The sequence below is a fragment of the Vanellus vanellus genome (assembly GCF_965231255.1).
Source record: "Vanellus vanellus genome assembly, chromosome: 1".
In the NCBI taxonomy this organism is placed as follows: domain Eukaryota; kingdom Metazoa; phylum Chordata; class Aves; order Charadriiformes; family Charadriidae; genus Vanellus; species Vanellus vanellus.
In genome coordinates this window covers 118,876,454-118,902,119 of record NC_138905.1, presented here as the reverse complement: position 1 = coordinate 118,902,119, position 25,666 = coordinate 118,876,454, and the positions used below count along the sequence as shown (strand labels likewise).

At 35.7% G+C, this 25,666-nt stretch overlaps 1 protein-coding gene across 1 annotated transcript in view; it reads right to left on the bottom strand.

The window, feature by feature from the left end:
- ITSN1 (intersectin 1) overlaps window positions 1-25,666 on the bottom strand; it is a 140,558-nt gene that overhangs the window by 53,914 nt on the left and 60,978 nt on the right. The window contains exons 13-19 of the mRNA XM_082478940.1: window positions 25,324-25,473; window positions 24,984-25,124; window positions 18,969-19,056; window positions 18,665-18,804; window positions 9,062-9,186; window positions 2,680-2,909; window positions 1,323-1,444 (exon numbers count right to left, since the gene is read on the bottom strand). Of these exons, the coding sequence (XP_082335066.1) occupies window positions 1,323-1,444; window positions 2,680-2,909; window positions 9,062-9,186; window positions 18,665-18,804; window positions 18,969-19,056; window positions 24,984-25,124; window positions 25,324-25,473 (996 nt within the window). The remainder of the gene's footprint in view (window positions 1-1,322; window positions 1,445-2,679; window positions 2,910-9,061; window positions 9,187-18,664; window positions 18,805-18,968; window positions 19,057-24,983; window positions 25,125-25,323; window positions 25,474-25,666) is intronic.

Below are 25,666 nucleotides of genomic sequence, written 5' to 3'. Positions count from 1 at the left end.
TTTGAATGTCACAAACGCTTGTGTGACATAGCTGAATCAATAAAAAAAACCCCAAACCTAAACCAAGAAGGCTGAGAGATGAAGGCTTGTCTCCCCTGAATACACGCTTTTAAGAAAACAGTTATTACAACTTATCAGAGTCTACAAAGTGTATTTTTTCCAAAATCCATTCTTACTAAACTGTGCCAAAACACAATAGCTCTTAAAATGTATTTTGTTGGGTAGAACACTATAATGAATATACTTTCCCACATTGAACAAGGTATCATTTAATAGTTACACTAGGAATTTTCATTATGAATAGAAATACGCATGTCAAAATCCTACTAGCAATTTATTAACATACACATTTAATAACTGCAGTAATTAACAATGGAACTGTAGTTTTAGAGATCATTAGAGACAAAGCAGAGTCTTTAAAGTTTAACACAACAGTTATAGGCCAACCATATCTCTGTATCTCATCATCTACTTAAAAAAGGAAATTATTCTGTATCAACACACCTACAACCAAATTTTTAGATTTTGAAGTTTCTTTTTTTTAGAAATGCCATTTTATCTACTGTATATCCTCTTTAAAATAAATGTAAAAATTATCTCACAAAAGAGTAGATAAAAAAAAGAACAGTAAATTATCATACAAACAATTCAGAGTTAAAATTATACTAGATCATTATGTCAAAAACTGTCACCACGAGTTCTATAAAAAAATTCCAGTATTACTGAAGAAGTATCACCACCATACAAAGAATATGGTTAATGTTTATGTGATCATGACAGAAGTGCAGCCATCTTGTAGTTTAGCGCAATTGTTTCACGTAATATTACACTGGACATAACATTCTCTTAATAAAGGCAATTTTCCAAATTAAAATTTTACACTGCTCTTGTACTGCTCATAAAAAGGCAAATTTCTTATCAGAAACATAATTTATCAAAGTCAGTTTTTGATTCCACACAAAACAGCCACTCGATAGAAAAAAAACAGTAACTTTATTCCCTAGTTACCCTGGAGGACAAGAAACCTGTCACTGAGATACCTTCTGTATAGGAAGCTTTTCAAACACGTTGACAGACATACAGCTCAGCATACTAAAACTGATCCAATCTACTAATAGATTATGTTTAAACCTTACACTTAAAATGAACTGTAGGAAGCTATCCATTACTATAATAGGGTTACTATGTCATATCACATCACTTCAGTATTCACTGAAATATTTTTCTCAAGTCTGTAAAAAATCTTGCCATATATAATTCCAATCACACCAGTGCAAAAAGCTTAGGTAATTTTTTCAAATAATATCACAATCCCTTCTTACCATGACTATGTCGCCAGGCTGAATAGTGATTTCATCGTGGCTTCTTGATTCAAAAGGATACAGTGCTCTATAATACACTATTTTTACATCCTCCTGAGCAGAAATAGTTAGAGGAGCTTTTTCTGAGCAAATGAAAAAAAAAAACACACAGATACAAAGAAAAAAAAAATAATCAAAACACATTATTTTTAAGTATTTGAAAAATGAGGTGAAAGTGGAGACAAAAATTAACAAACCTTACATTGTCTGTAGGAAGTATATTATCCCCCTTATACATAAGGGGAAATATGAAAATTAATTTTTTAAAATACAATTTTCTCACTATTTTATTTTCTAAACATCAGGTAAAATATTACTTATTTTAACTTTTATGATATGTACAACTATTTTCATAGAAAGAATCATGTACTTCTGATGCAACATATATGACTTTTCAAATGCTTGAATGATTTTGTAGGTTAAATTTGATCAGCCATAGGTTCAATTCAAACAGTGATGTTCTTGCATATATCAATGGTATCCCCAAATACTTTTAGAGCCTGCTTGTGTAGCAGCTTCATTTGCAGCCTGACTATACTTCCAAGAAAGGTGTTTCAAAATGTCCTAGTACGTAGATTGGCTGAAAAGAGGTCACTTAAAGGTGGCGTTTTAAAAAAAAACTACATGCTAAAGATGCACTATTAGAAAAAGAAGAATACAGAAAACCCCGAAAGATATAAGCTAAATTGCTCTTGTATAATGCACTTCCTATTTTGCCTATGTGGTCATAAAAGTGCCCTCTGCTACTTTGCACAAACAAAACTTCGCAAGAGGACAAATCTGATTAAGTCAATTCTAGATTTGGGCTAAAAGAGAGAAGGTAATCTCCCCTTTATGCAATCTTTGATCAAATATTTAAACAAATATTACATTCCCAATCAGTTCTCTTGTCTACGTATCAGAGCCAGTTAAGGGGGAACCATGATTCCCAGTATGGGCAAAAATCAGGTTATAATGTAGAGAAAAAGCTCTCAGCTGAAAGTGATCATGTGCGTAGCAGAAAAATAATTTCTGACATCTTGCATCAAGATCTTACAACAACTTACAGCTAAGATTGTCTCTTCAGTTGCCACTGTGAGTCTCATCATCTGTGCTTTACACTCTGTTAAACACCATACTTTTAGGAAGAATAGTGAAGCCTAAAAGAACAACTTTTTGGAGTCTAGAGCTCAATCCATATATCATTTACTTTACTAAGACTAGCAATCCAATCTTTAAATATAATACTCTTTTGTATTAAATGGAAAGACAAAACAGAAAAGAATTGTTCAAGAGGTGTGTGTAACAGCATTTCTTGATTATTTTTTTTTTCCTCTACCTGCATTTGACCAAGGAGCCTGGACAGCTGGCTTGATTGGCTCTTGATGTGGCTGGAAAAGCTTACTCAGTTTCTCTTGCATTTCCTGTTTCCCCTTATCCTCACTTTCCTTCTTCTTGGTTATTTCTTCCCTTTTTTGTTTTTCATCTTCCTGATTTTTTTTTGGCCACTGAAGTTCTTCTTCTGGTTGCACACGATCAAGCCGCTGTTTATCCCGTTCCTGGATTCGCCTGTTGGACAATTAAGGTGTTTTTTTTAAGCCAGTCAAACAAAGGACCATAAAAGTCAGTTGTCCTTGTGTGTGATCTATAATATAAAGCATACTCTTTATGGCTTTTGCATACCCTGTTAGAGCTGTTAATTTAATTTTGGTGAGTTATCAAGCACTCCACAGCATCTTCTTACACAATGACTCCTAGGGGGCAAACGATAAATATTCAGAAAGATTTGCTATGGCTCCGTATGTATGCATAAAGAAAGAACTGTGACTCTCAGACAAGTGAGAGTGTGTTATTTCATGTAACCTACTACTAAGCACAGGCATCCCTTGAGTTGCTTTGCTTTTGCATTTAAAAAACTACTTTAGTTTTGTTATTTCAACTCACATATAAATTCTGTACCTTTACAATACGATTCCACAGAACTCTAAAAGAAGTACAGAGCAACATGAGCATACAGAAATAATAAAGCAGTTACGTTTCGGAGCTTAATGGAAAAAACATTCAACACTCTTCTTGTCAGGGTTCTTTAGGGATTTGTAAATGCCAAATTTTACCTTCTTTATTGAGGCAGTGAGCTCTTGTAATTCACCTGTGTTTTTCTAATTATTGTATGAAACTTTACAAAGGTATCTTAGAACAGTCTCTTACTCAGCTCCCAATGCTCTGAATATAAGCTTGATAACATTCAGTATCTTACACTTTCAGTCCCACCTCTTCAATTCAACAACATCTGAATCTCAAGACAATATTTCAACAATAAGACAATATCTCGACAATATTTGTGTATTCTATTTCAGTTTTCCATGAGATTCTAAATCCTATGCAGTTGTTTTAAGTGATGAACCATATGAAGAAAGGAGGAAGAAAACAGAAAAAAAAAATCTCCCTCAGCTGAAGAAACAAAACTCCTTGGCATCCAAGAACCCAGACGTAAGCCCTTCAGTTCCATCTCTTCCCAAGCAGTCTAATTCAAGCAATCTGAGTATCCCATTATATCAGCACTGCCAATTACCATTTTCATTTGTCCCACAATTCCTTTTATTTAATCTAGGCCTGTAGATATCAGCTACAGCTATCACCAGACATTTTCAATAATGAATTCTTACCATAAAGTTTTCTCTGAAACCCAATAAGCAGCAAATTATACACTTCAATTTTTATCTGCTCAGCATTGACTTCAGCTCTAAAATGCAGGAAGACGTCAGGAATACCAATCAAACAAATTGGTTCTGCTTATTTTCTCAAAGCCACAAACATCCTTAGGTAAGACTCAAAAAAGCCAAATCAGAAAAAGAAACCAAACCAACAAAAAGCAGTAATCAGAAAACACAGCAGTCCTGATCCTCCTGTGAGGAGGAGTAAAAAATATCTGCAAGCTTCATAGAGCACTCCTGCAGAACTATTCAGAAAATTTCACATTCCCAACTGTGAAAGCTAACAAATCCTTCCCCTCTGACAGAGGACAAGACAACAGAACAAAAGAATAAATATTCTCTGCTAGAAACAATTTGCACCAGTAAAGATAACTCTAAAGGGCTAGAACAGACGCACTTTATTTTGTTCCATTACCTATTCCACTTCTATACTTTCTTCATACTTACAAAATTAGTGACAAACACATGACAATAAGCTGGTCATCACAGACTTGGCCTACTATATAGAATATATTTTGTCCAAGGACAACATGAATTCCTGGACAGAAACTGTGTGAAAAACAAACAAAAAACCAAACCCCACAAAATGAAACAAACTAACTTCTTAAGGGCAAACATTCACTTTCCAAACAGAAGGTTGGCACCAGAGAGCAAAAATCTCATCTCCATCAATGTAAGTTTTGAGTTGACAAGAGTATTTTCTGAAAGATGTCAAGGTACCCAGTATCTGTTTAAGATAGCAGCTACTAAATTACAAGCTCAAAAAAAGAAAATCTTTGGTTCTCAATAAAATTACTGATACCATTTTGATATTCCACATCACGAGCAGAGGTTAAGACACCTGTGTGAAGGATATCAATTCCTCCTCTATGAAATAGTGCTACAGTTTTCTGCCTTCAATGTTAAGTCATCTAACAAGTTAATAAATTCACAGTTCTGACAACCTCCTACTTTAATCCCTGAATTTGTCCTTCTTATGTTTATTTGCAAAGTATTCAGAGCCAATTACTCAGCAGTTTTGTTGCAACACTGAAGCTGTACCACATAGGCATACAGAACTCAATTTTCTTTTGACTTCAGTGGTGTCTTACCTGGTGAGTTTAGTCAGATGGGCCTTAATAGTAAATTGAGTTTCTAATTATGTTTCTAGTAGAGTGATTAAGTCTTCCCATACTTACAAAACAAGTTTGCTATAACTGCTGGAGCAAGAAGAACAGACAGAAATATATCTTGGGGGTGGATGGGTTGAGTTATGTGTGATTTCTTTTTTCATTCCATAGGAGCTGCAGAATTTTCTTCTTTGATTGTTATGGAAGCTAATATCATGAGTTGAAGACAAGGAAGGGAATAAGAACAGACAGGGAAGCTAAAGAAATACAAGCCTAGCTGTGAGTGCCACAGCTTGGGGTTAGAACAGAAAACTTGACATTCCGCTCTTTTTCTTACTTTGAGACATCTGATATGTTAATTATTGTGGGATATGACCTCTAATCTGGGATTTACCTATACCTGCTTTTACACTTGTATTTCCTTTTTTCTCTCACCAGCTGCACTATACCACTCAGGCAGTTCTTATCCCAAACACCAAGAGTAAGCTCTACTCATTTTACTCAAATGTAAGGTTGGGGTTTTTTTCCACCCTCTGAACTGTGTATTACTCCCACAATCATGAAGTCTGCATGGAATTAGCCTTAAGATAATTAAGACTAAATAGCCATAAGAAGTCTTCAAAAAGACCTCTACCATCCCCAAATATGTATGGCTGTATCTTTGTTTGCTCAATTAAGTTATGTGCGCAATTCAGTGCATAATTACCAACAAAAAATTGTTAAGATGGTTCTCAACGTGATTGTGGTTATATCTATTAGGCCAAAGGTCAGAGTGCACATAATTATGATCTCAGATTATTCTTTCTTTCTTTACTGTCACTGGAGCTATTAAAAGGCAGCATACTTCTGTAATCATTAAGGGGTAGTATCCAGGTTATGAGTATTAATCATTTACATTATTCTTTTTGCTGTCTGTTGGAAATCACTAACACTGGCAGACTGCTCATTATCAGCTATAACAATTATGATTATTTAGAAGCTTGAATATTTGGGCAGCATGAAGTTTTGCATTACCAGTAACATCTGAATGCTGGACTAGCATGAAAAGTCAAACAAAGTTTTCCATTGCAGAAGTTTTCCCTTTTTTAACTATGTTTTTTAAATGAAGGGAGTATTTTATTTATTTATTTATTTATTTAATATTCTGAAACAGAATAGTGTCATCTACCTGTACTTGTGCAAAGCATTTGACAGCATTCTGTGCGACATCCTGGTCTCTAAATTGGAAAGATATGGATTTGATGGATGGACCATTCGGTGGATAAGGAACTGGCTGGACTGTCGCTCTCAAAGAGTTGAAGTCAACAGCTCCATGCTGGAGGGGAAGGATGCCATACAGAGGGTCCTGGACAGGCTGGAGAGGTGGGCCTGTGCAAACCTCATTAAATTCAAAAAGGCCAAGTGAAAGGTCCTGCACACAGGCCAGGGCAATCCCAAGCACAAACACAGGCTGGGTGGAGAACAGATTGAGAGCAGCCCTGAAGAGGACTTGGGGGTGTTGGTTGATGAGAAGCTCAACGTGACCTGGCAATGTGTGTTCACAGCCCAGAAGGCCAACTGTATCAGGGGTTGCATCAAAAGAAGTGTGGCCAGCATGTCAAGGGAGGTGATTCTGCCCCTCTACTCTGCTCTCGTGAGACCACACCTGGAGTACTGCATGCAGCTCTGGAGCTTTCAGCATAAGAAGGACATGGACCTGTTGGAGCGAGTCCAGAGGAGGGCCACAAAGATGATCAGAGGGCTGGAACACCTCTCCTATGAAGACAGGCTAAGAGAGTTCGGGTTGTTCAGCCTGGAGAAAACTTTGGGGAGACCTTATAGCAGCTTTACAGTACCTGAAGGGTGCCTACAAGAAGGCTGGAGAGGCACTTTTTACAAGGGCATAGAGTGATAGGATGCAGGGGAATGGCTTCAAACTGGAAGAGGGGAAATTTAGATTAGATATTAGGAAGAAATTCTTTACTGTGAGGGTGGTGAGATACTGGAACAGGGTGCCCAGAGAAGATGTGGATGCCCCATCCCTGGAATGGGGCAGGCCAGGCTGGATGGGGCTTTGAGCAACCTGGTCTAGTGGCAGGGGGGTTGGAACTAGATGATCTTCAAAATCCCTTCCAACCTAAACCGTTCTATGATTCTATACTTCCAGTACTTCAGCAGCCTTCTTGTTTTCAAGGACTTACCATATTTAGTGTATTTATTTCTTCGTGATTGAAAGCTGTTTTCTTAGAAAGTTTGCTATCTCTGAAGTTAATCTTTAAGATCTTTAAAGGCATAGGGTTTATGTAAATGATTTAAGAATTATCTAAACTGAATTGGTTTCTATGTATAAGATTTCTGTTTGAACATACGGTTTTCACTGAGACCTTGTTTTGGTTTTGCCTGAAATGTAAAAATTAACTTGACTCACCAAGTAGTAACAGAAGCTATGAATTCACTTTAGATCACAGTCCATGTAATGCTATAACCAATAATTTAAGACCTCTTGTTCCCAGGCCTTTTTTCTCTCTTGACCAACATCTGTTTACATTAAGAGTATAAAAAATGAACAATTGCTAAAAATTAAATCAAACAGCTACTGATAAATGTTGTCAGAATAGAATCAGTAGCTAGTATATATGCCCTTCATTTTACTTAGATATATTATAAATATACATAGAAAACATTTCCAAGTGTGTAACAGAAAAACATTAGCTCTATTTTATGTCAGTATAAAAGACAGAGCTAGTTACACTGTTCAAGAACCTCTCTAGACGTAGAAGTACACTACACATTTAATCACAGAATCGCGGAGTTTTCAGAGTTGGAAGGGACCTCTAGAGATCATCTAGTCCAACTCCCCTGCTAAGGCAGGATTGCCAGAGCACATTACTCAGGACTGCATCCAGGCGGGTCTTGAAAATCTCCAGAGAAGGGGACTCCACAACCTCCCTGGGCAGCCTGTGCCAGTGCTCTGTCACCCTCACCGTAAAGAAGTGTTTCCACGTATTTGAACGGAACTTCCTGTGTTCTAACTTGTGCCTATTGCCCCTCGTCCTGTCACTGGGAACCACTGAAAAGAGGCTGGCTCCATCCTCCTTCAACCCACCCTTTAGATACTTCTATGCATGAATAAGGTCTCCCTTCAGCCTTCTCTTCTCCAGGCTAAAGAGTCCCAGCTCTCTCAGCCTTTCCTCATAAGGCAGATGCTCCAAGCCCTTAATCATCTTAGTTGCCCTTCACTGGACTTGCTCCAGCAGTTCCCTGTCCCTCTTGAACTGGGGAGCCCAAAACTGGACACAGTATTCCAGTTGCGGCCTCACCAGTACAGAGTAGAGGGGGAGAATGACCTCCTTCGACATACTGGCCACACTCTTCCCTATGCAGCCCAGGATTCCATTGGCCTTTTTGGCAACAAGGGCACATTGCTGGGTCATGGATAATTTACTGTCTACCAGGACCCCCAGATCCTTCTCCTCAGAGCTACTTCCCAGCAGGTCCGCCCCTAACCTATACTGGTGCCTAGCATTCTTCCTCCCCAGGTGCAGGACCTTGCACTTGCTTTTGTTGAACCTCATTAGGTTCTTCTCTGCCCAGCTCTCCAGCCTGTCCAGGTCACGCTGGATGGCAGCATGGCTGAAACAAGTATGTATCACTGACAGTTAAATAGTCACAAACAGATGTAGAAGCTCATCTCCACAGCACACTTCTCATTAAAGGATAAATCAAGAGGTTCCCTGAGTTATAAAAAGGATTATCTGCACTGACATGAAACTTGGTCTAGGTCTTGGGTATTCTTGCCATTTAATGATATATTATTGAGAACAGATTATGCTCCTGGGAATGCAAAGTTTATTTTACTTGTTTGCAAAATGCTTTGCACTCCTCTACAGAAAGGGCTTAAATTAAAGCAGTTTGCTACCTTTGAGCTTCTTTTTGCTTTTCCAGTTCTACTGTCTTTTTTTCGTGTTCCTTCTGTTTCAGCCTCTCAGCTTCCAAGTTCTTTTGCTTCTGTAGTTGCTGTTTGCTATGTATTTCTCTCAGCTCCTAGAGAAAAAAAAAACAAAAACAAAATATGTGTAAACGTATACTATGTGAATCATAACTAATGGCCCAATATATTTCATTGTGAAGTAACAAAACTTGCAAATGTTTGGATATCTCTGTTCAAACTTACAGTATTGCTAAATGAATTGGAAGATACTGAAGACATTTAAGGCAGATTTCAAAGGTCTATAAACCACTTACTGTTTTCCTATTTTTATCCCTATAGCCTGAAATGTTAAAGAGTTAAGAAACAAGAAACCCTTTTTTAAAATGGGACTCAAAAAAATTGGCAAAAGTTTGACAAAGCTTAATCTGAAAAGTCACTTATGTTTTATTTTAAGTTGCTTGCTGGTTTGTTGAATTCATTTATTAAATTCCATATAAAAATTTGCGTTATGAACTGCTCACAATAGCAACTGTTTCAGTTAATTGGTTTTACTTTTAAATTAATGGTGATTTACTGAAGAATCTTCAGGATTGTTTTATACTCAGGAGTCTGAATTCCTTAAGCAATGTCTTTGGGGTGAATCGTGGCACAGAGAGTATTCATCCATATACAAGTCAGTTTCCCTCTAATTAACTGGAAAGACATTGCCTGAAACATTTAGAATATAAGTAATAATAAAAACATCTTTTCCTCAAGATTTGTTTTCTGCATTAACACCTATCAGCACAAATACAAATTTTATCCCAAATCTCTTTGAATAACCTAGAATTTTGTGCTGGAACTCCTCAATATTACAAGGGAAAAAAAGGATCACTTTACCTATGACAACTGAAATGTTTCACTGAAAATGCTTCACTTAAAAAAATTAATATGTTTTAATGAAAATATAGTACAGATAAAAATAGGCAGAAGCTTGTAGCAGTAAATTGTTTCTCAATCTGTATCTTAATAATGTCTACTTTTATTGAAATATGACTTACATCACAGAAGTTTGCTTAGTTCTTGTATCCTTAAAAGCTTTATCTTAATTCATTCAGGGATTGAAACAGTTAATCCTGAAAGTATTTGGATAGTTTTTCAGAAAATCACAGTCTACAAATTAGCCAAATGAAGACTTCATGTAACTACCCTCATGCACTGACCGAAATGTAGAAAACTGCATAAGAGAAAAAAATAACTAAATATCAAGTGACTTAAAGGGCCAAAATGAGAAAAGTTTCAGTAAGTTAATTGCACATTATTAGTAATTTCTTAGCTATAGTTTCATAAAAGTTGAAAGTTAATACTTGTTTATTTACAGACTGTACTTGCACTGTGTCTAAAAATTTTAGTTAGTGAAAGTAACACATGCATTAGTGCTGAACAAATGCACACTGTGCAACATCAAATTTTAAGATGTCAAAATAACTATATTATGAAGAGGAGTAGCACATGACCTTTGCAAGGTATTAAAGACACTTCTGATATACGGATGAGAGTTTAAAAAAAAAGTTAAGTTAAACCTCATGTCCTAGCTCTCAGTCTCATTTCATTCATGATCCTCAGTTTTATATTCAGTGAAAACTGAATTCAACATCACTAAAGAAATAATCAGTTCTTATACAAGTTTTAATTAAAAACTCTGCTAATGCCATGAAACTCACTGAAATACAGAGATACCATATTTTATGATCATCATTATTTTCCATAGTTGCATTAAAGCTTAGTAGGTAGTTAGGATCTAGAATGGATATTGCAGAATGTAAAATAAACTACTCTTGCAAAAATCACCAGAACTATTCAGGCAGGACATCACCTTTGGGAAAATTTTTAAACCCTGTATGCCTATGGTTATAAACATTCAAGCATAACCTTATTTTGGACGAAGGAAAAGGGCTACTTAAAAGGAAATACATTAGCAATATTGAACATAACAGGTTTTTAGGAGTTGTCCTATAAAAAGCAATGGGACAATGAACGGATCAGGAGATTGCAATGAACACACGGTTGGTCAACCACACCTGGAGCTAGAGGTAGCCTCTGACCGGACTATAAACTTCTGAAGTGCTATCTAGAGTCAAAAGTAATTTCCAATAATTGTATGTTATTAATTCAGCTTCTTTAATGTTGTCACACTTGTAGTGTATTGAGGTACAAAGGATTTGACCCTTGTTTCCAATTAACTTCTCTGAGGGAATCAAAATTCTCATCTTCTCTACATGATTGCCTGAACCCTAATTTGTATCAAAAGACACGTAGAAGTGCAAAGGAAAAATGTACAACCATAAGAACATTAGCAGTAGAGTGATTTACAAGCATTCATCTGAAAGGATTAGAAAATGGCTCAGTTGAAAGTAGTTTTCCACCTAGCCAACAGTATTATGATTTTTTGTAGATTGCAGAAATACATAAATCTAAGTATCTACAAAGCTCTCAATACTACTTCCGTGAAGCATCAAATATCTTTACTAGAATTCATTATTTTTAACAATCTGTTTCTCTTTTCTGGGTGAAGAGACTGCTATCCAAAGCACAGGTTTCCAACTCCTACGTCTAGTTCAGCTTTAGCACAGGCTTCTGTTTAGAAATCCTTTGTTGTTCTGCTTGCTCTAGCTTTCCTTCACATTCCTGTCCCCTCCTGTCACTTAACTTTGCCAAGAAGCTCAAGATTCTGAATCCGGGCCAATGAGAACTCCTCTTGCTATTGAACAGAGATATCTGGGATATCACACATTTCTAATAAGGCCACTGAAGATAACCTGTTACTTGCAAAATTTTAAGCTATTTAGACAACAGTGCTTTCCAGGTTTGTTTTTTCTTCCCCTTTGCATCTTTATCCCAAAATATGGTGTTTGAGCAGCAAACACAGAAATAATCACTAGTCAAAGAATGGGGAACTAAAATTCTTGAAGAGTACGAAGATTGTCGTAGTTAAAAAAAAAACCAATAAATCTCAAAAGCTTTAAGTCAGACAACCCAGAAGCAATTATCTGAGATTAGTTTACTTATTACAACAAATTTGTAAGCTAGAAAGGATGATTCAGTGCATTTATGTACACACAATCAGGAGGCATCTACCTCTAATTCAGAACATTGGTATTTTTCCCCCTTCAGAAAAACTTCCCGAGTTTGTAAATACATAAAAACAAGTTACAACTTGCAAGGCATCTGTGCACCAAACATGATTTACTTCTACTAGATGTCCAATTACAAACCTAGCCCAAACTTTATATTTTAATTATAGTTTAGACATGTAAGTTTATCTCACCATTAAACATACGATATATGCCACTTTTACTGCCAAATAGAGAACTGGGGAAGTTGTAGCTATAAGCCATGCCTCCATGTCTGTCTGAAGTAAGTAGTTTCTCATAATGATCCTACTGTATGTGCTCAGTAACTGCTGCATCACAAATAATCAAATTATTTTGTTTATTTTGTCATTTTATCTATATCACAGCTAAGGTAGGATCTCAAGGGACATTTTAATAATTATTTACGTTTTCCATAGACATTTTAACACAGTGTTGCCTCCCAGCTAAGCCAATGTGCTAGTTCAGTATTTCGTGAAGAGGTTTTTCTGTGACATACCTGTAACAGTTAAGAAAGTCTAACCTAGCTCATACTCCTACACTGGATGCAATACTTTTGGAGATACAAAATGCAATATGTATCCTACTTTGCATTAGCTAGGAGGAAAAAGATTTGATTGGTATCTCATGCAACAGATAGATGCTCTGTTGCTTTGCCAAGTATCAGTGGGAGGATGGGGGAGAAAGAATCAGCATCTCCCACAGTGCTATAGGACACGAGTTGAACAAAATTATAGTAACACTTCAACAGTCAACAGAATGAAACATTTGCCAGCTGACCATTCAGCACAGTCCTACACTCATCTTTTACAGACACAAGCAACTTAAAAGCTGTACATTTACAAATCATATATCGTAACTCTGAAGACATAACAATGCTTTGCTTGTTTCTAATGTGCAGGACAAAGGATCTCTTACCTTAAAAGCAGTGAGAAATTGTTACCTTTCCACTTAATTCACAAACAGACTAACAAGTATAATTTTGAGATGTTACAATAGCCACATTTAGGTACCCACATAATATTGAATATGAATTAAAATATGAGTTTCATACAGTAGAGTAATATTCACTATATACAGACAAGTCATATTGCTATGAAAACCTTAATGTTAGAATTGTTTAAGCCCAAATTTTGCCTTTTGACAGAAAGAAAATAGAACTTAGGACACTTTAGGGATTAAAATACAAGGTTTCCGTCAAACCTTCTCCCCTTGAGACAAACCAGAGCATTTGATAGCAGAGGAAAGAACCCTACAGTTCTGTGCTCACTGAGGCTTTCCCACAGCAATACTCTTCTACCCCATTCCCCAGCTCCCAAAGCGCCTGCTTTGTCCTTGACAGAGACAGTTCCTCCTTTCACCCCATATTAGAGCTATGGGGGATTTGAGAAAGGGAATATATTGCCGTATCTCTCATACCTGGAATCAGAAATTACAGTGCTGTGTAGGAATACATAAAAGTGTTTTCTTTTTAAAAATTCTGAACACCATGACCAAAACAGGCAATTAACTTAAAATCTTGACGTTTCAGAGAAGCAAAAGACAAAAATAACTAACTAGTACCTTGCCCAGGTTGCAATTCAAGGCACACTCCTCATCTAGGCAGTAAGGATTAGATAAAGAATCAAATTATAAACTCTTCTCTTCGGTTACGTTTTAGTGCTAGCACCTCTTCTTAAATACTAACTTAGTTAAACACTGCACACTCATCTGATTATGGTAAAGTGAAGCACATAACTGGAGGAGGTTCATCACTCAGATTGAGATTGTTGTGTACTGCCTGAGTATGGCATGGAGACCTTTAGAAAGGAGTCTAAGTAGTTGACGCAGCCCAGGAGAACTGCCAGGCACTGCAGCATTGCATCTTCCATTGCCACTGACTGGAAGAAAGAAATGCTCAAATGTAAACAGGCATTCATATGCAAGACTTGTCCAGTGCACACTGACTAGACAGGGACTGACAACAACTGGAACATGACACAAAATGTAAAACATTTTTAAGAACTTGATTCTACTTGTTCACCCCTTTTTCCAGACCCTGCGAATAGCTTCTCAGCAAGATTAATGTATTTCAGAAACACTAATTAGTTGTCTTCTCCTGTGCAATAACACAGATAAGCTCCAAATTGATTCTTCTATGCTATATGAAATGATTATTTGATCTTTGGAGACAAGAACCATATTAAAAATTATTATTTCTTTATTTGACAGTGTGTAATGACTGACCTTTGTAACATTTAAATGTAAATTCACACTGAACGCGGAAAGAATTTGTAAAGGTAAATTATGGTAGGACTATACATACACAAACAGGAAACAACATTAAGCCTTCTATTCTACAGAATTATTTTATAAAGTAGATAAAATAAACAGGTGCCTAGTTACATTTTACAAGTATCTGTATCAGTTTTAATTATTACATTTGCAGGCTAAGGTTTTTAAAGAATAATGAAAGTTAGACTCCTTCAACCATAATTCAGGACACAAAAAATTGGTCCAACTTTCAACCTTATTACAAACTCAGTCACTTACTCCATAACCAAATACAGCACAATCCACAAGACTATTATGTTCTCTGATAAAATGCCTCAAATCTGATTTAAAAGGATATCTGACCAGATACAGGCTAAGATACCTGTTTCTCTGCCAAACTAGTACTAACAGTTTCCATGTGGTTCTACCTAAAGATACTCAATAAAGATACTTGAAACTACCTGGTTTGAAATATTAGTAACATTTTACACTCCAGAAAGTTTTTGAAAAGGAACCAACTTCTATGAACGCTTCCAACTCTTGAGATATTAACTTGAAGCAAAAGTAACTGAAGTACTTTAGCTCCAAAGGACTAGTCAGACGAAATTTAAATCAGTTGTTTTGGAGGAATGACAAAAGATCCAGTGGAAAAAAAAAAGTTTCATTTACCTCCCTAGTTTTTCACATATGCTACTAAGACATGAAGCAAAGATGAGGTAATTTAACACTTGTTTTAAGTATTCACTTACTGCAGAACATAAAAACTATAATATGGAGGCAACACAGTGAAATCCACTGTATACTACTATGTTGTTAAAAAGTTGACCTGTAACCTAAAATATACTGGAATATTGGGTAAATCTTACGGTCTCATCAATGAAAAGGCACACTAGAGACTAGTTAAATTGTTCATTTTATCTTGTACTAGCTGTATTCACCATCAGTAGATCAAGTGTAGCCTATTTCAACAGAATGTATCAGAAATGGAGTTATGCAAAATTTAAGGATGTATTCACACAGGAGATAATGCAGCCAATATTCATAGCCAATAAGGAATACGTCTCAACAATGATGACAAAAGGTTATAATTTAACATTGCTGTCAACTTCACTGTCTCTCAAGCATTTAATCAAAACTACCTGGTAACTCAGAGAGCAGTAGCTTGCATATTTTACCATTTTGGTTCTATTTTCTATTAAATTAAGCATTTTGACCAAGTAAAGACATGTATTACTCCCTCTCCCTGTAGGAAATACATGCAAAATGCTGCAAGACTGTATATACCTAAAGAGTATTTAGATATGCTTTTTTTTTTCCGCTGGGAGTTCGCAAATAGTACCACATCATTCTGCTTCTTGTCCAGAAGCTAGTTGTATTACAGAAGACAAGGCAAGCATGAGTGCCTCCCTATCACTTGTCAGAGAACAAAAGCTGCACAAGACAGTGTCAATTATGGTGCTGCTGTCCTAACAGTCTCCCCATCAAATGTGCATCTCTCAGTATAATGAAGCACAAAGTAAGAGATCATCATTAAAAAGGTCTATCGGTTTTAAACATAGAAGATAATTTAGAAACAGCCTTGATTAAAAATGAGGCTTTAATTTTATTTAATAAGAATACATTTTAAAAATAAACATTTCTGTATTTCGCCTCTTTACATATTTTGTCTTCGTTTACAAGATAAGAAGCCATTATATTTAGAGCTCAGATGTGGTAGAATTTTTGATACGTTATTTGAAAAGGTTTACATTTAAATGTGAGCATTATACAGTTTGACTGATAATTATAAAAATTGCAAGGTGTTTGTAGCACCAAATGAGCCTGCTGTATTTATTCATCCAGTTACTAATAAGTAAACAAAAACTTCTTCTGCTAATTTGGCAATTATTTATAAGCCACTTTCTACCTATTTCAAATGTAACTGTCATCTTTCCAGTGGCTTTTCCTAAAAGTTGTCACAGATTTTTTGATTGTTTAGGTAAAAGTATCTGAGAATTACGCAAGTTCCTAGACTACTTTGTTTCGAGCAATATTATTACCTAAGAGATAGTTATGTTCTGCCCTGGTTTAAGAACAGAACTTCCACTTCACGCAAACTGTAATAAAGCCATGAGTCTCAGGAAAGCTTTCACTAGCTTTGTGCATAAAGTCTTATATGCAAAGCACTCTGAGAGCTCTCTCCACAAGAATAACATCTCTTAAATCATTGCTGCGCACACAGCAGCTTCTAAGTGATTTCTCTGGCACAAGTACTACAACCATTCCATGCTGAATCCACAAAAAGGTATATATGCCTTTGTAGGTATTTAAATCCAGTAACAAAATCATCCAGACCCCCCAAAATACATCTTGCACATCTAGTGAAACTACAAAAGTAAGAAGATATAACTATCTCTGAATTAAGCTCCCACCTCTCAGCTTCAATAGTACAACTGCCCCTTGTAAACTCCTCTCTTCCAAGAAAGCAAAGAAAGTCACAGCAAGGCAAAAATACTAAGACACTATCAAAAAGTGATCTTCCTACTAAGCACTGCTTCTACACATTGTGAAATGAAGAACACAACACCCCCAAGCCAGAGGAAGCTTGCTGAAGTCTTCCCAAAGAACCATCTATATTTTTAAATAATTTTCAGCATTTAAAGCGATAACTAAATACCAAGATTTGAACACAGAAATCAATTTTCCCATTAAACTGCAAAAGAGTTTACACTTAGCCAAGGTATTCTTGGATAGATGGCATAAGTTCTGATTAATCAGCGTCTTTGTTTAATGTGCATCTTCAATTTTTAATTATCATTAGCTTATTAATAAAGTCGAGCCCTTCAATATTTAAAATTCTGAATTTTGTGTGTTTGGTTTGGTGTTTTTTTTAACTATTGTCACAGTACTAAGATTATTCATCCCTCTGCCCATTTATAAACTGTTTAAGTCATTTATGATCAAATTGAATGCTGACACTAATTTTAGAATTAATATTGTTTGGTCATACTTCTCTGCAAAACACTTCAAATGGACTCAATTTAAAAAAAAAAAAAAAAATACTCCAAAAGCATGACATGTTAACATGTGTCCAAAAAGCGCATATATATAAAAAAAAAGTAAGTGAGGTAAACCATTCTGTTTTCTTTTAAAATAATTGTGCACATTTTTTCTTGTGTCTCATAACTCTGCTGAGATTCTCCCCTTTCTACCTCCCTACCTAAGATGGTGAGAGTCATCTTTGAATTGGCATTGAAACAGGTAGTAGTGTGGTATACAGCTTTTAATTTTTCCTATAATTATTAATAACTTTAATATTAAACAAGCTATTTGCTGCTTAACTTCTAATATGGCTTCCAACCCAAAGCATAGGATATAATCAGTCAATCTAATTTCAAAACAACTACAGAAACATTAAGGTATCGATCATACTGCTTTTCCTTCTAAATACTTGTAGTACAATTTGTTATACCTTGCAGGAAATTCAGTATTTTTCTAGTCAGCTTTCAGGAGAAACCATCAGTTGAATTAGCAGATAAATTACTTTAACATAAGAAAATTTTATGAAAAGATGAAAAAATGAATGCTATTAAAAGTTTGTAACGAAAGACTGATTTAAAACTTCGCTCTGAAGAACACTTCCTCTACTGAATTCTGCAATTTCTGTCATTTTCTTGTGCAGAAATAAACAAAAATCAGACAGTTTTAACGAAAGACTGATCAATAAAGCATGAAACCACAAACAACAGACAACTACATTCAGAAACAAGTATAAACTTATGAACAGCAGATAAAAATTCTGCATGTCAGTAGAATATTAAGTCTCTTTAATAAAGATTTCAATTTGAAGTACTGATTCCAGCAGATTTGCTGACCTATTACAGTCTTGCACTTTGATGCAAAAGGGCAGAAACTGGCAATTTCATACTTGCAATTATGGATCTGGAATCAGAGCTCAAATTTATTCTTAAATAGATTCTGCAGATTAAGTTGATTCCAACTCTGAGTTTAGATGCTAAGTAGTATTTTCTTTAAAAAACATCAACAAAAAATCACCCCAAAACCAAAAAAATCACCCCCAAACCCAAAAAAAAAAACCCAGATTTGAGAACATTCCCAAAACTGACATTCCAAATTAATCATTCTAGTTCAATATTTTTTTCCATAATCAAGTTAGAAAATAATTACCTGAACATTTAGAAGAAAGGGTTAAAAAGTCTAGGATTACCTTCAGTTGATTATTGAAAATATCGATTTCCTGAAGTTTAGATCTGGTTTCTTTTTCTACTTCATCTAGCTGGTCTCGAAGCTGTTGACGTGCTAGTTCCTTGGCTTCTAAGGCTCTTTTGATAGTAAGAAGAGAATCTCCTGTTTTTAAACATATTGTCAAATCAGTATTTTCTTACACAGAGAATTTTAGGCCAACATTTTTCAACATGCATCTTGCAACACAAAAAAGAAATTACAGAGTACACTGTGCAATGCAGCATCATGTCCTATACAAATTTAGACATGTACAAAAATATACTCACTGTGCAAACTGTTCTGTTGAACTTGCTTTAGCTGATCATTAAGCAATTGCTTTTCTGGAATCAACCGTCCAAGCATCTGCTGAGATTCCTGAATAAAGGATAACAAGAAGAGAGAAAACAAGAAACAGACAAAAAGGTGAGTGAGGGATTACTTTAACCGTAAGACCTCTCATTTTCATTTCTTCTGAAATGACTCTTCACTTTTTCTCTCACTAAATTATGTATTATTGCTATTATCCAAGCACTATGTATGTGGTACTACCACTCGGATATAGTTCTCTGCCAATACAGAAAAGTTAGCATGTCAAATTTAAGCATATTACTTGAGAAGCGACTCTCATTGAATACGTAGCTTGGCTTGGAATTAATTGAAATTCAGGGGAAAAAGACAAGGACAGATTCCAGGAAATGTTAAAACAAGCACTTACTAACCATTTAATTCTCATTTTAATAGAGAAATATTAACTTTGATCATGAATAGAAAGACAAATATTTACAATTTATTTAAAGAAGAGAAAATAAAGGCTTTCGCTTTAAAGAAGTAGTATATTATCACCAAAAGCTATGTCACCCAAGCTCTGTTAGATGAGAATACTTGAGTCCCAGATCTCTCAGTTTAGCTCTCTTGAAAGAGAATTATGATCTCTCTCAATTTCAACACACGTTCATCAGATTGTACACTGCTATATTACAGGAAACCCTGCGGTTGAGAAATTCCTCCTTTGGTGGATCATATATATATACATAATATATATAATCCTTGCTCTTTCTGGAGGATGAAGTGCTACTTCATACACCTTTCAAAAGCCTTGACCTCCAACTTCAAGTTGTCAAAATATATTACAGAAGCATGAGGTGAAACAGCTTATTTTATAAAAGCTACCTGGGTGTCAACATCCCATCTTTCAAAGTAATTTATTTCAGCAGTTGTCTTGAATTGCAGGCTTTTGAGGAATCGACCACCTGACAATTTCAATTTGCCATGAAGGACTGCAAATTACATAACACAATCTTAAGAATAAATGTCACCTAATCGGTTAATAACAGAATGAGTCCCATGAAAAGTTTTTAGTTTTTGTTGCAAGAATACAAGGTCGACCATACTGACGTTACTGTGTAGTTGTCCCGCTTTACTCATGGCAGTCTTTGATTGCAGTGCACAGCTCAGATTTTGTGATTATGCAATGACTGCAGACTACTGTAATTTCTTTATGTTCCAGAAAACATACTTAGGTAGCACAGCAGAGTCAAGGATAAATTCACAAAGTATCAAAATTAAGATACACTATGCATTTGACTATTAGGAGTTACATGTGTCCCTCACTCTTCAGCTGCATTGCCTGTAGCATCAGCAGATCTTTTTCAGCCCTTCAAGAATATTATGAAGGCCAGATACTCCTATCATGGCACTATTATACCCTACCTAGAACCAAATGAGAAACAGCAATATATATTGGAGCATTTTTCAAATCATCTGCCTGAGGGGGCCTGCCTCCTTCCCAACAACCACCATTACCGTGTTCTTAAACTACATGCAAAACACCGTCCTTTGTGTTTATTTTCCCTTCCATCACACCCTCTCACCCAAACTCTTGCATGCCCCATGCCATAGTTTGGCATGAAAAATGTCAACAGTATTAGTAAATTAGTATACCACACAGGCATTGTGGAAATGAAGTTTTCAAGTAGTAAAATCCAAGAAAGGTAGCATCTAGAAGACTAAATGTATTGACGGATAAACCTCAAGAGAAAAATGAAAGGAAACCACCACAAGGATATAAAAATTGTATCATTCCAATTCAAGTACCATTTAAATAAGCCAAATAGCAAAACGGATGTCAAAATGAAACAGGATTTACAGAAAAATTATCATTCTTCAAGCACAAAAAGTAACACAGGGCAATATTTCAGGGTGGAATATAATCCTAACCTTAGCTGTTAATTTTTAAAGGCCAGAATACTTCTAAACTCCAGAATACTCAAACCTTTCTGTGAATTAAGAATGGAGATTATTTAAGGACAGAGAATGCCACGGGATCATGAGGGTCAAGTTCTGTTTCCTGAAATCACAGACAATTATGTAATAAGCCTCTATTCCAAGAGCATCCAACAACATGCTTTTCCACACCCTTTAGTTGTACTGAAGAAACAGATGAAAGAAATTAATGACATCACTAACACTGAAGTTTCATGCAACAAGAAACTTCCAAGAATTGAATAATGTCCCATATAGCAGTAGAAGGCAAAGCAAGCAATCAAAAACCATTTCCTGTCAATCTAATGAGTGAAAGTTCTCTTCTGATCCTAGGCCCTGAGCAAGAGGGCGTATGAGAAACTGAGATACCACTGTATATCTTAAGTCTCTGCCACATTCTCTGCTTCCAGTGCTTCAGAGGAAAGCCAAATTACTTGGGAGCCAAAGTGTTCATCAAGGAGGCAAATAATCCCTGCAGGTAACTAGCACAAGCCCTGCAGATGGTACAAACATAATTCAAACACATACAGTTAAGGTGTTTAGAAGGCGGGATCCTTCCGAACATCCCTGGAAATACCACTCTACCAGATACCACAGATTCATATAACTAGCACAAGTTTTCATCACCCAGGATTAATTGTCATAGAATTTCTTCCACAAGTTTAATCAAACTCCGTCCTGAAACTAATTAATATGTTGAAGAATAATTACTCTTTTGAATTAACTCATCTTTCCACAGCAAAACTCAGGTGTATTAAACTAAAATATTTCCAAGTAAAGATATATCATCCTAAAAAGATAACTGACAATATTGACTTTTAAATATTAGAGCATTTAGAGGATCAAAATCTCCTTTTAAAAAAGTCACTTACTGTTTTAGTCTTTCCTCTACAAATTGGATAGTAAAGTTTACAGGATATTTGAGAAACTCCTCTTTTTTTCAGGAAAAAAGCTATCCACTCTTTTAGATTCTCCCCAGACAAAATTTGGGCTTTTCTACTAAGTAGTGACACTTCTTTCTGGGATCACAATTGTGCTAACCCCCTCAAGCAACACTAACTGAAATATTAGTGGTTGAGATCAATGATCACCTGAGAGAAGATAATACCACATAAGCCACAGCTATTGCTGTCAACCACAAAAACCCCCAACCTCAAAACCAAAACACCAACAAACAATTGCCAAGAAAGGCAAGCATGATTTTCACTGCAGAAATGCTCTTCCAGTCACTGTGAATGAAACAATTTAGAAAGTGAACAGGCGTTAACTAAGCTGCTGGATACGTACCATCTAGTACCAATTACAATGACCAGAGATAGTTAAAAATCACTACAAATATAGCAGTGATTCCAAAACGAGTAAAATGTAGACAACTGTGCAAAATTCATTATACTTTGCCAGATGTTTCAATAAAGTTTCAGAGTGGTGTAAAAATGCAGAAGACAAAAAAAAAAGCAATCTGCTTCTCAACCATTGCGATTGGCTAATAAGTAGCACAAACTAAATGTTAGGAAGGTGAAGAATCCCTCTGCCTTCCTTAACTTTTCCTTTCACGGTGTTGTTAAAACCAATGCATAAAAATTGTAGGCAAGGAAAAAGCACATCTACGCTCAGTCAAGCATATGATTAAAAATTCAAAAAATTGTTAATGCGTCTACAGAGAACACTGCCCTTTGTTTATCTAGTACTTTTTAATAAGCTACTTAACCACACCTACTTGTAGATAGATTATCTTTCTCATTACTTCTTTCCCAATAATGTTGGTCTCACATTTTTTTCTTCCCTCTGCACCTTCCATTTATTACACCCAGCTGTGGAAGCTCATTCCAAGTTCTTGATAATATTGATATTTTCTCACACCTTTTTACAATGTCTGTGTCCTGGTTTCAGCTGGGATAGAGTTAATTTTCTTTCTAGTAGCTGCTGTGTTTTGGATTTAGTATGAGAATAATGTTGATAGCACATATTGTTTTAGCTGTTGCGAAGTAATGTTTATATTAGTCAAGGACTTTTTCAACTTCCCAGAGAAGCTGAGAGGGAGCATACCCAGGACAAGCTGGCCCAAGGAATATTCCATACCATAGACATCATGCTCAGTATATAAATGGAGGTTTGCCGGAGGGCAGGAATCCACGATCACTGCTTAGGACGGGCTGGGCTGGGCAACTGATCATCAGACTTGTGTTGTATCACTATTTTCTGTATTCTTTTACTATTATCATTATTATTATTCTCCTCTTCCATTACTGTTCTATTTAAACTATCTTTATCTCAACCCATGAGTCGTATTTCCCTTTTCTCCCTACCCTACTCAAGAAGGGTGGGGGAATGAGTGAGCAGCTGTGTGGTCCCAGTTGCTGGCTGGGGTTAAACAATGACCATCTGTTATAACAGGACCCCATCCCAACACATTGGTGTTTACTATAACACAAATGACTTACAGCTTTTTACTGTAACATATAATTTTCTTCTTAATTTCTTACATTATGACAAAAGCAAAGAGATACTTTATCTTTTCTGACTACAGAGGCTAACTGAACAAAAATTACCAAGTTAACAGAAATGAAATATGAAAGTAGGATATGAATTCCATCCAGTTTGTTGAAGCAGCATTTATCTATCAATGGCTATGTAGCTGCTTAGCTGCTTCTGAAGTGAGCTACAGTACCTTACACCATTTCTGTGGAAAGATTTTGGAATAGCAAGGTTGGAGGGAAATTCAGGTGGTTGTTGCTTTTACATGGAGATTGGCTGTGTGCATAAGATCAGTAGTCTTTAATTTATTCAGGTAAACAGGGACTTTTTCATGCATTTTATCAAGCAGAGTCAGGTTTTTGTCTCTTTGAGCCAGTACTACTAAGTGTAACTTAATTTCCTGCACTTGATTCAATGCTGTTTGACTTCATTTCCAGTTGCCAATGCAGGAGCATTTCATTAAAGAGAGAAGAGTGGTTTTAATCCTAACTATGGTAGTTGTTTATGTCACAAGCATCCCTTAATAGCATTTCTTGTTTGCTATTTTTTGCATCAAGTGGACACAAACACTGTGCAAGAATACGATCCCTAAATTATACTCTTTATAACAAGCTGCTACCAACAGAAAGATGTCTTGTCTTTGTGTAATGGCGGCATACACAAAACTTAAATAAGTAAGATGTTTTAAGAAAGAAGAAAAAAAAAGTCAAAAAATACTCATACATAAAACAAACCCCCTGAACTTTCAAGTTCTAGTTTTGTTTAAATGAATGCACTATATTAATTACGCTTAGAAAGTTGAAGAGTAGGATTAGGTTTTACTATAGGTTTTACACCTAAGCCCTCATAACATAAGTGTGAGATTTTCTTTGTAGTGGCAGAAAAGCACCAAGAGTCCCCATTACTGGCCAAGAATTAATTTCTAGCAATATGAAATATTTAAGAGAGAACAATCCCTAACTCAAATACTACAACTCATCTAGAAACCTTTACAAATTGCAAAGAATATTCTTTCACTAAAAGGAGACATCCACTCAATTCGATCTTTAATTTCACACAGAATTTTAGATAGAGAAGTAGGAAAGAGGAATGCCAGGGTCAGACCAAGAACTAACAGGTTTAATGCATAATTTCAATTTTGAAAGTTCACTATTTTATAATTAAAAAAAAAGCATAATCAACAAGCCACTTGACTGAAGTCAATTCTTTCTTCCAGCAGACAAACAGCAGTCACTGCCAACAAAAATAGATGCTGTAAAATTTCATTCTCCTCATTCTCCCAAACCCTGTAACATCTTCAGCCAAACAATTTATTTACTAGTCCCCACAACAGGATTCCATAAGGATGAAGTGATAATCACAGACGCACCTTCAGGTGTAAGAAGCAATTCCAAGACATGTCTGGAGAACATTAATTTAAAAGAATGACAAATTACCTACAACAATTCCTTATGTACAAGGAACAACACATCATATATTGTGAGGTTTGCTTAGCATATTGATACAAAACGCATCAAAATGCAAAAATGCAAGCCTAAGAACAAAATTAGAGAACGTTTTCTCACCTGTAGCTGCTGTTGCAAATGGGTGATTTCTGCAATTCTCAGCTCTCTAGACTTATTTGTACTTTCAATTTCTTGTCTTTGGGTAGACAGCCGACATCTGATATCCTGAAGCTTTCCCTCCAATTGATTTTTTTTATCATTCTTTAAAAGAAAAAACAAAACAAAACAAAAACCAGAAAAATATCTCTTATTTTTTTTTACCACAACGGTTTGTCAGGCAAGTCAGGATATTAAAAGTACTTTTATTTGACATTTTAAAGTTGAAACTATAGAAAATAAACGTGGCCATATCACAGTCACTACTGTGCTTGTGTGCTTTATCTGCAACGCAATCACTTACTAGAGCTTCCAGCTCAAATTCTAAGGTCTTCTTCTTTGCCTTCAGAACAACTATGTCCTCTTGTTCTTTGTTTCTTTGATTTAGCAGCTCTTGCCGACGATTACGCTCCCATTCAAGTTGCCGTTGCCTCTCAAGTTCCCGTTTTGCAGCCTGTAGCATTAAAAAAAATAATATGAAAGAACTATTTTGAGAAACTAGTCTAAATGTCTCATCCATTCATTTCACATGAAAAACAGAGACAGCAGACTCTTTCCTTACCTTCAAAAACCCAGAAATTTAAGTGCACTCTTTAAATGTTTGCTTACTAAAAATGACAGCAAAATATTTAGTATACACATTACAT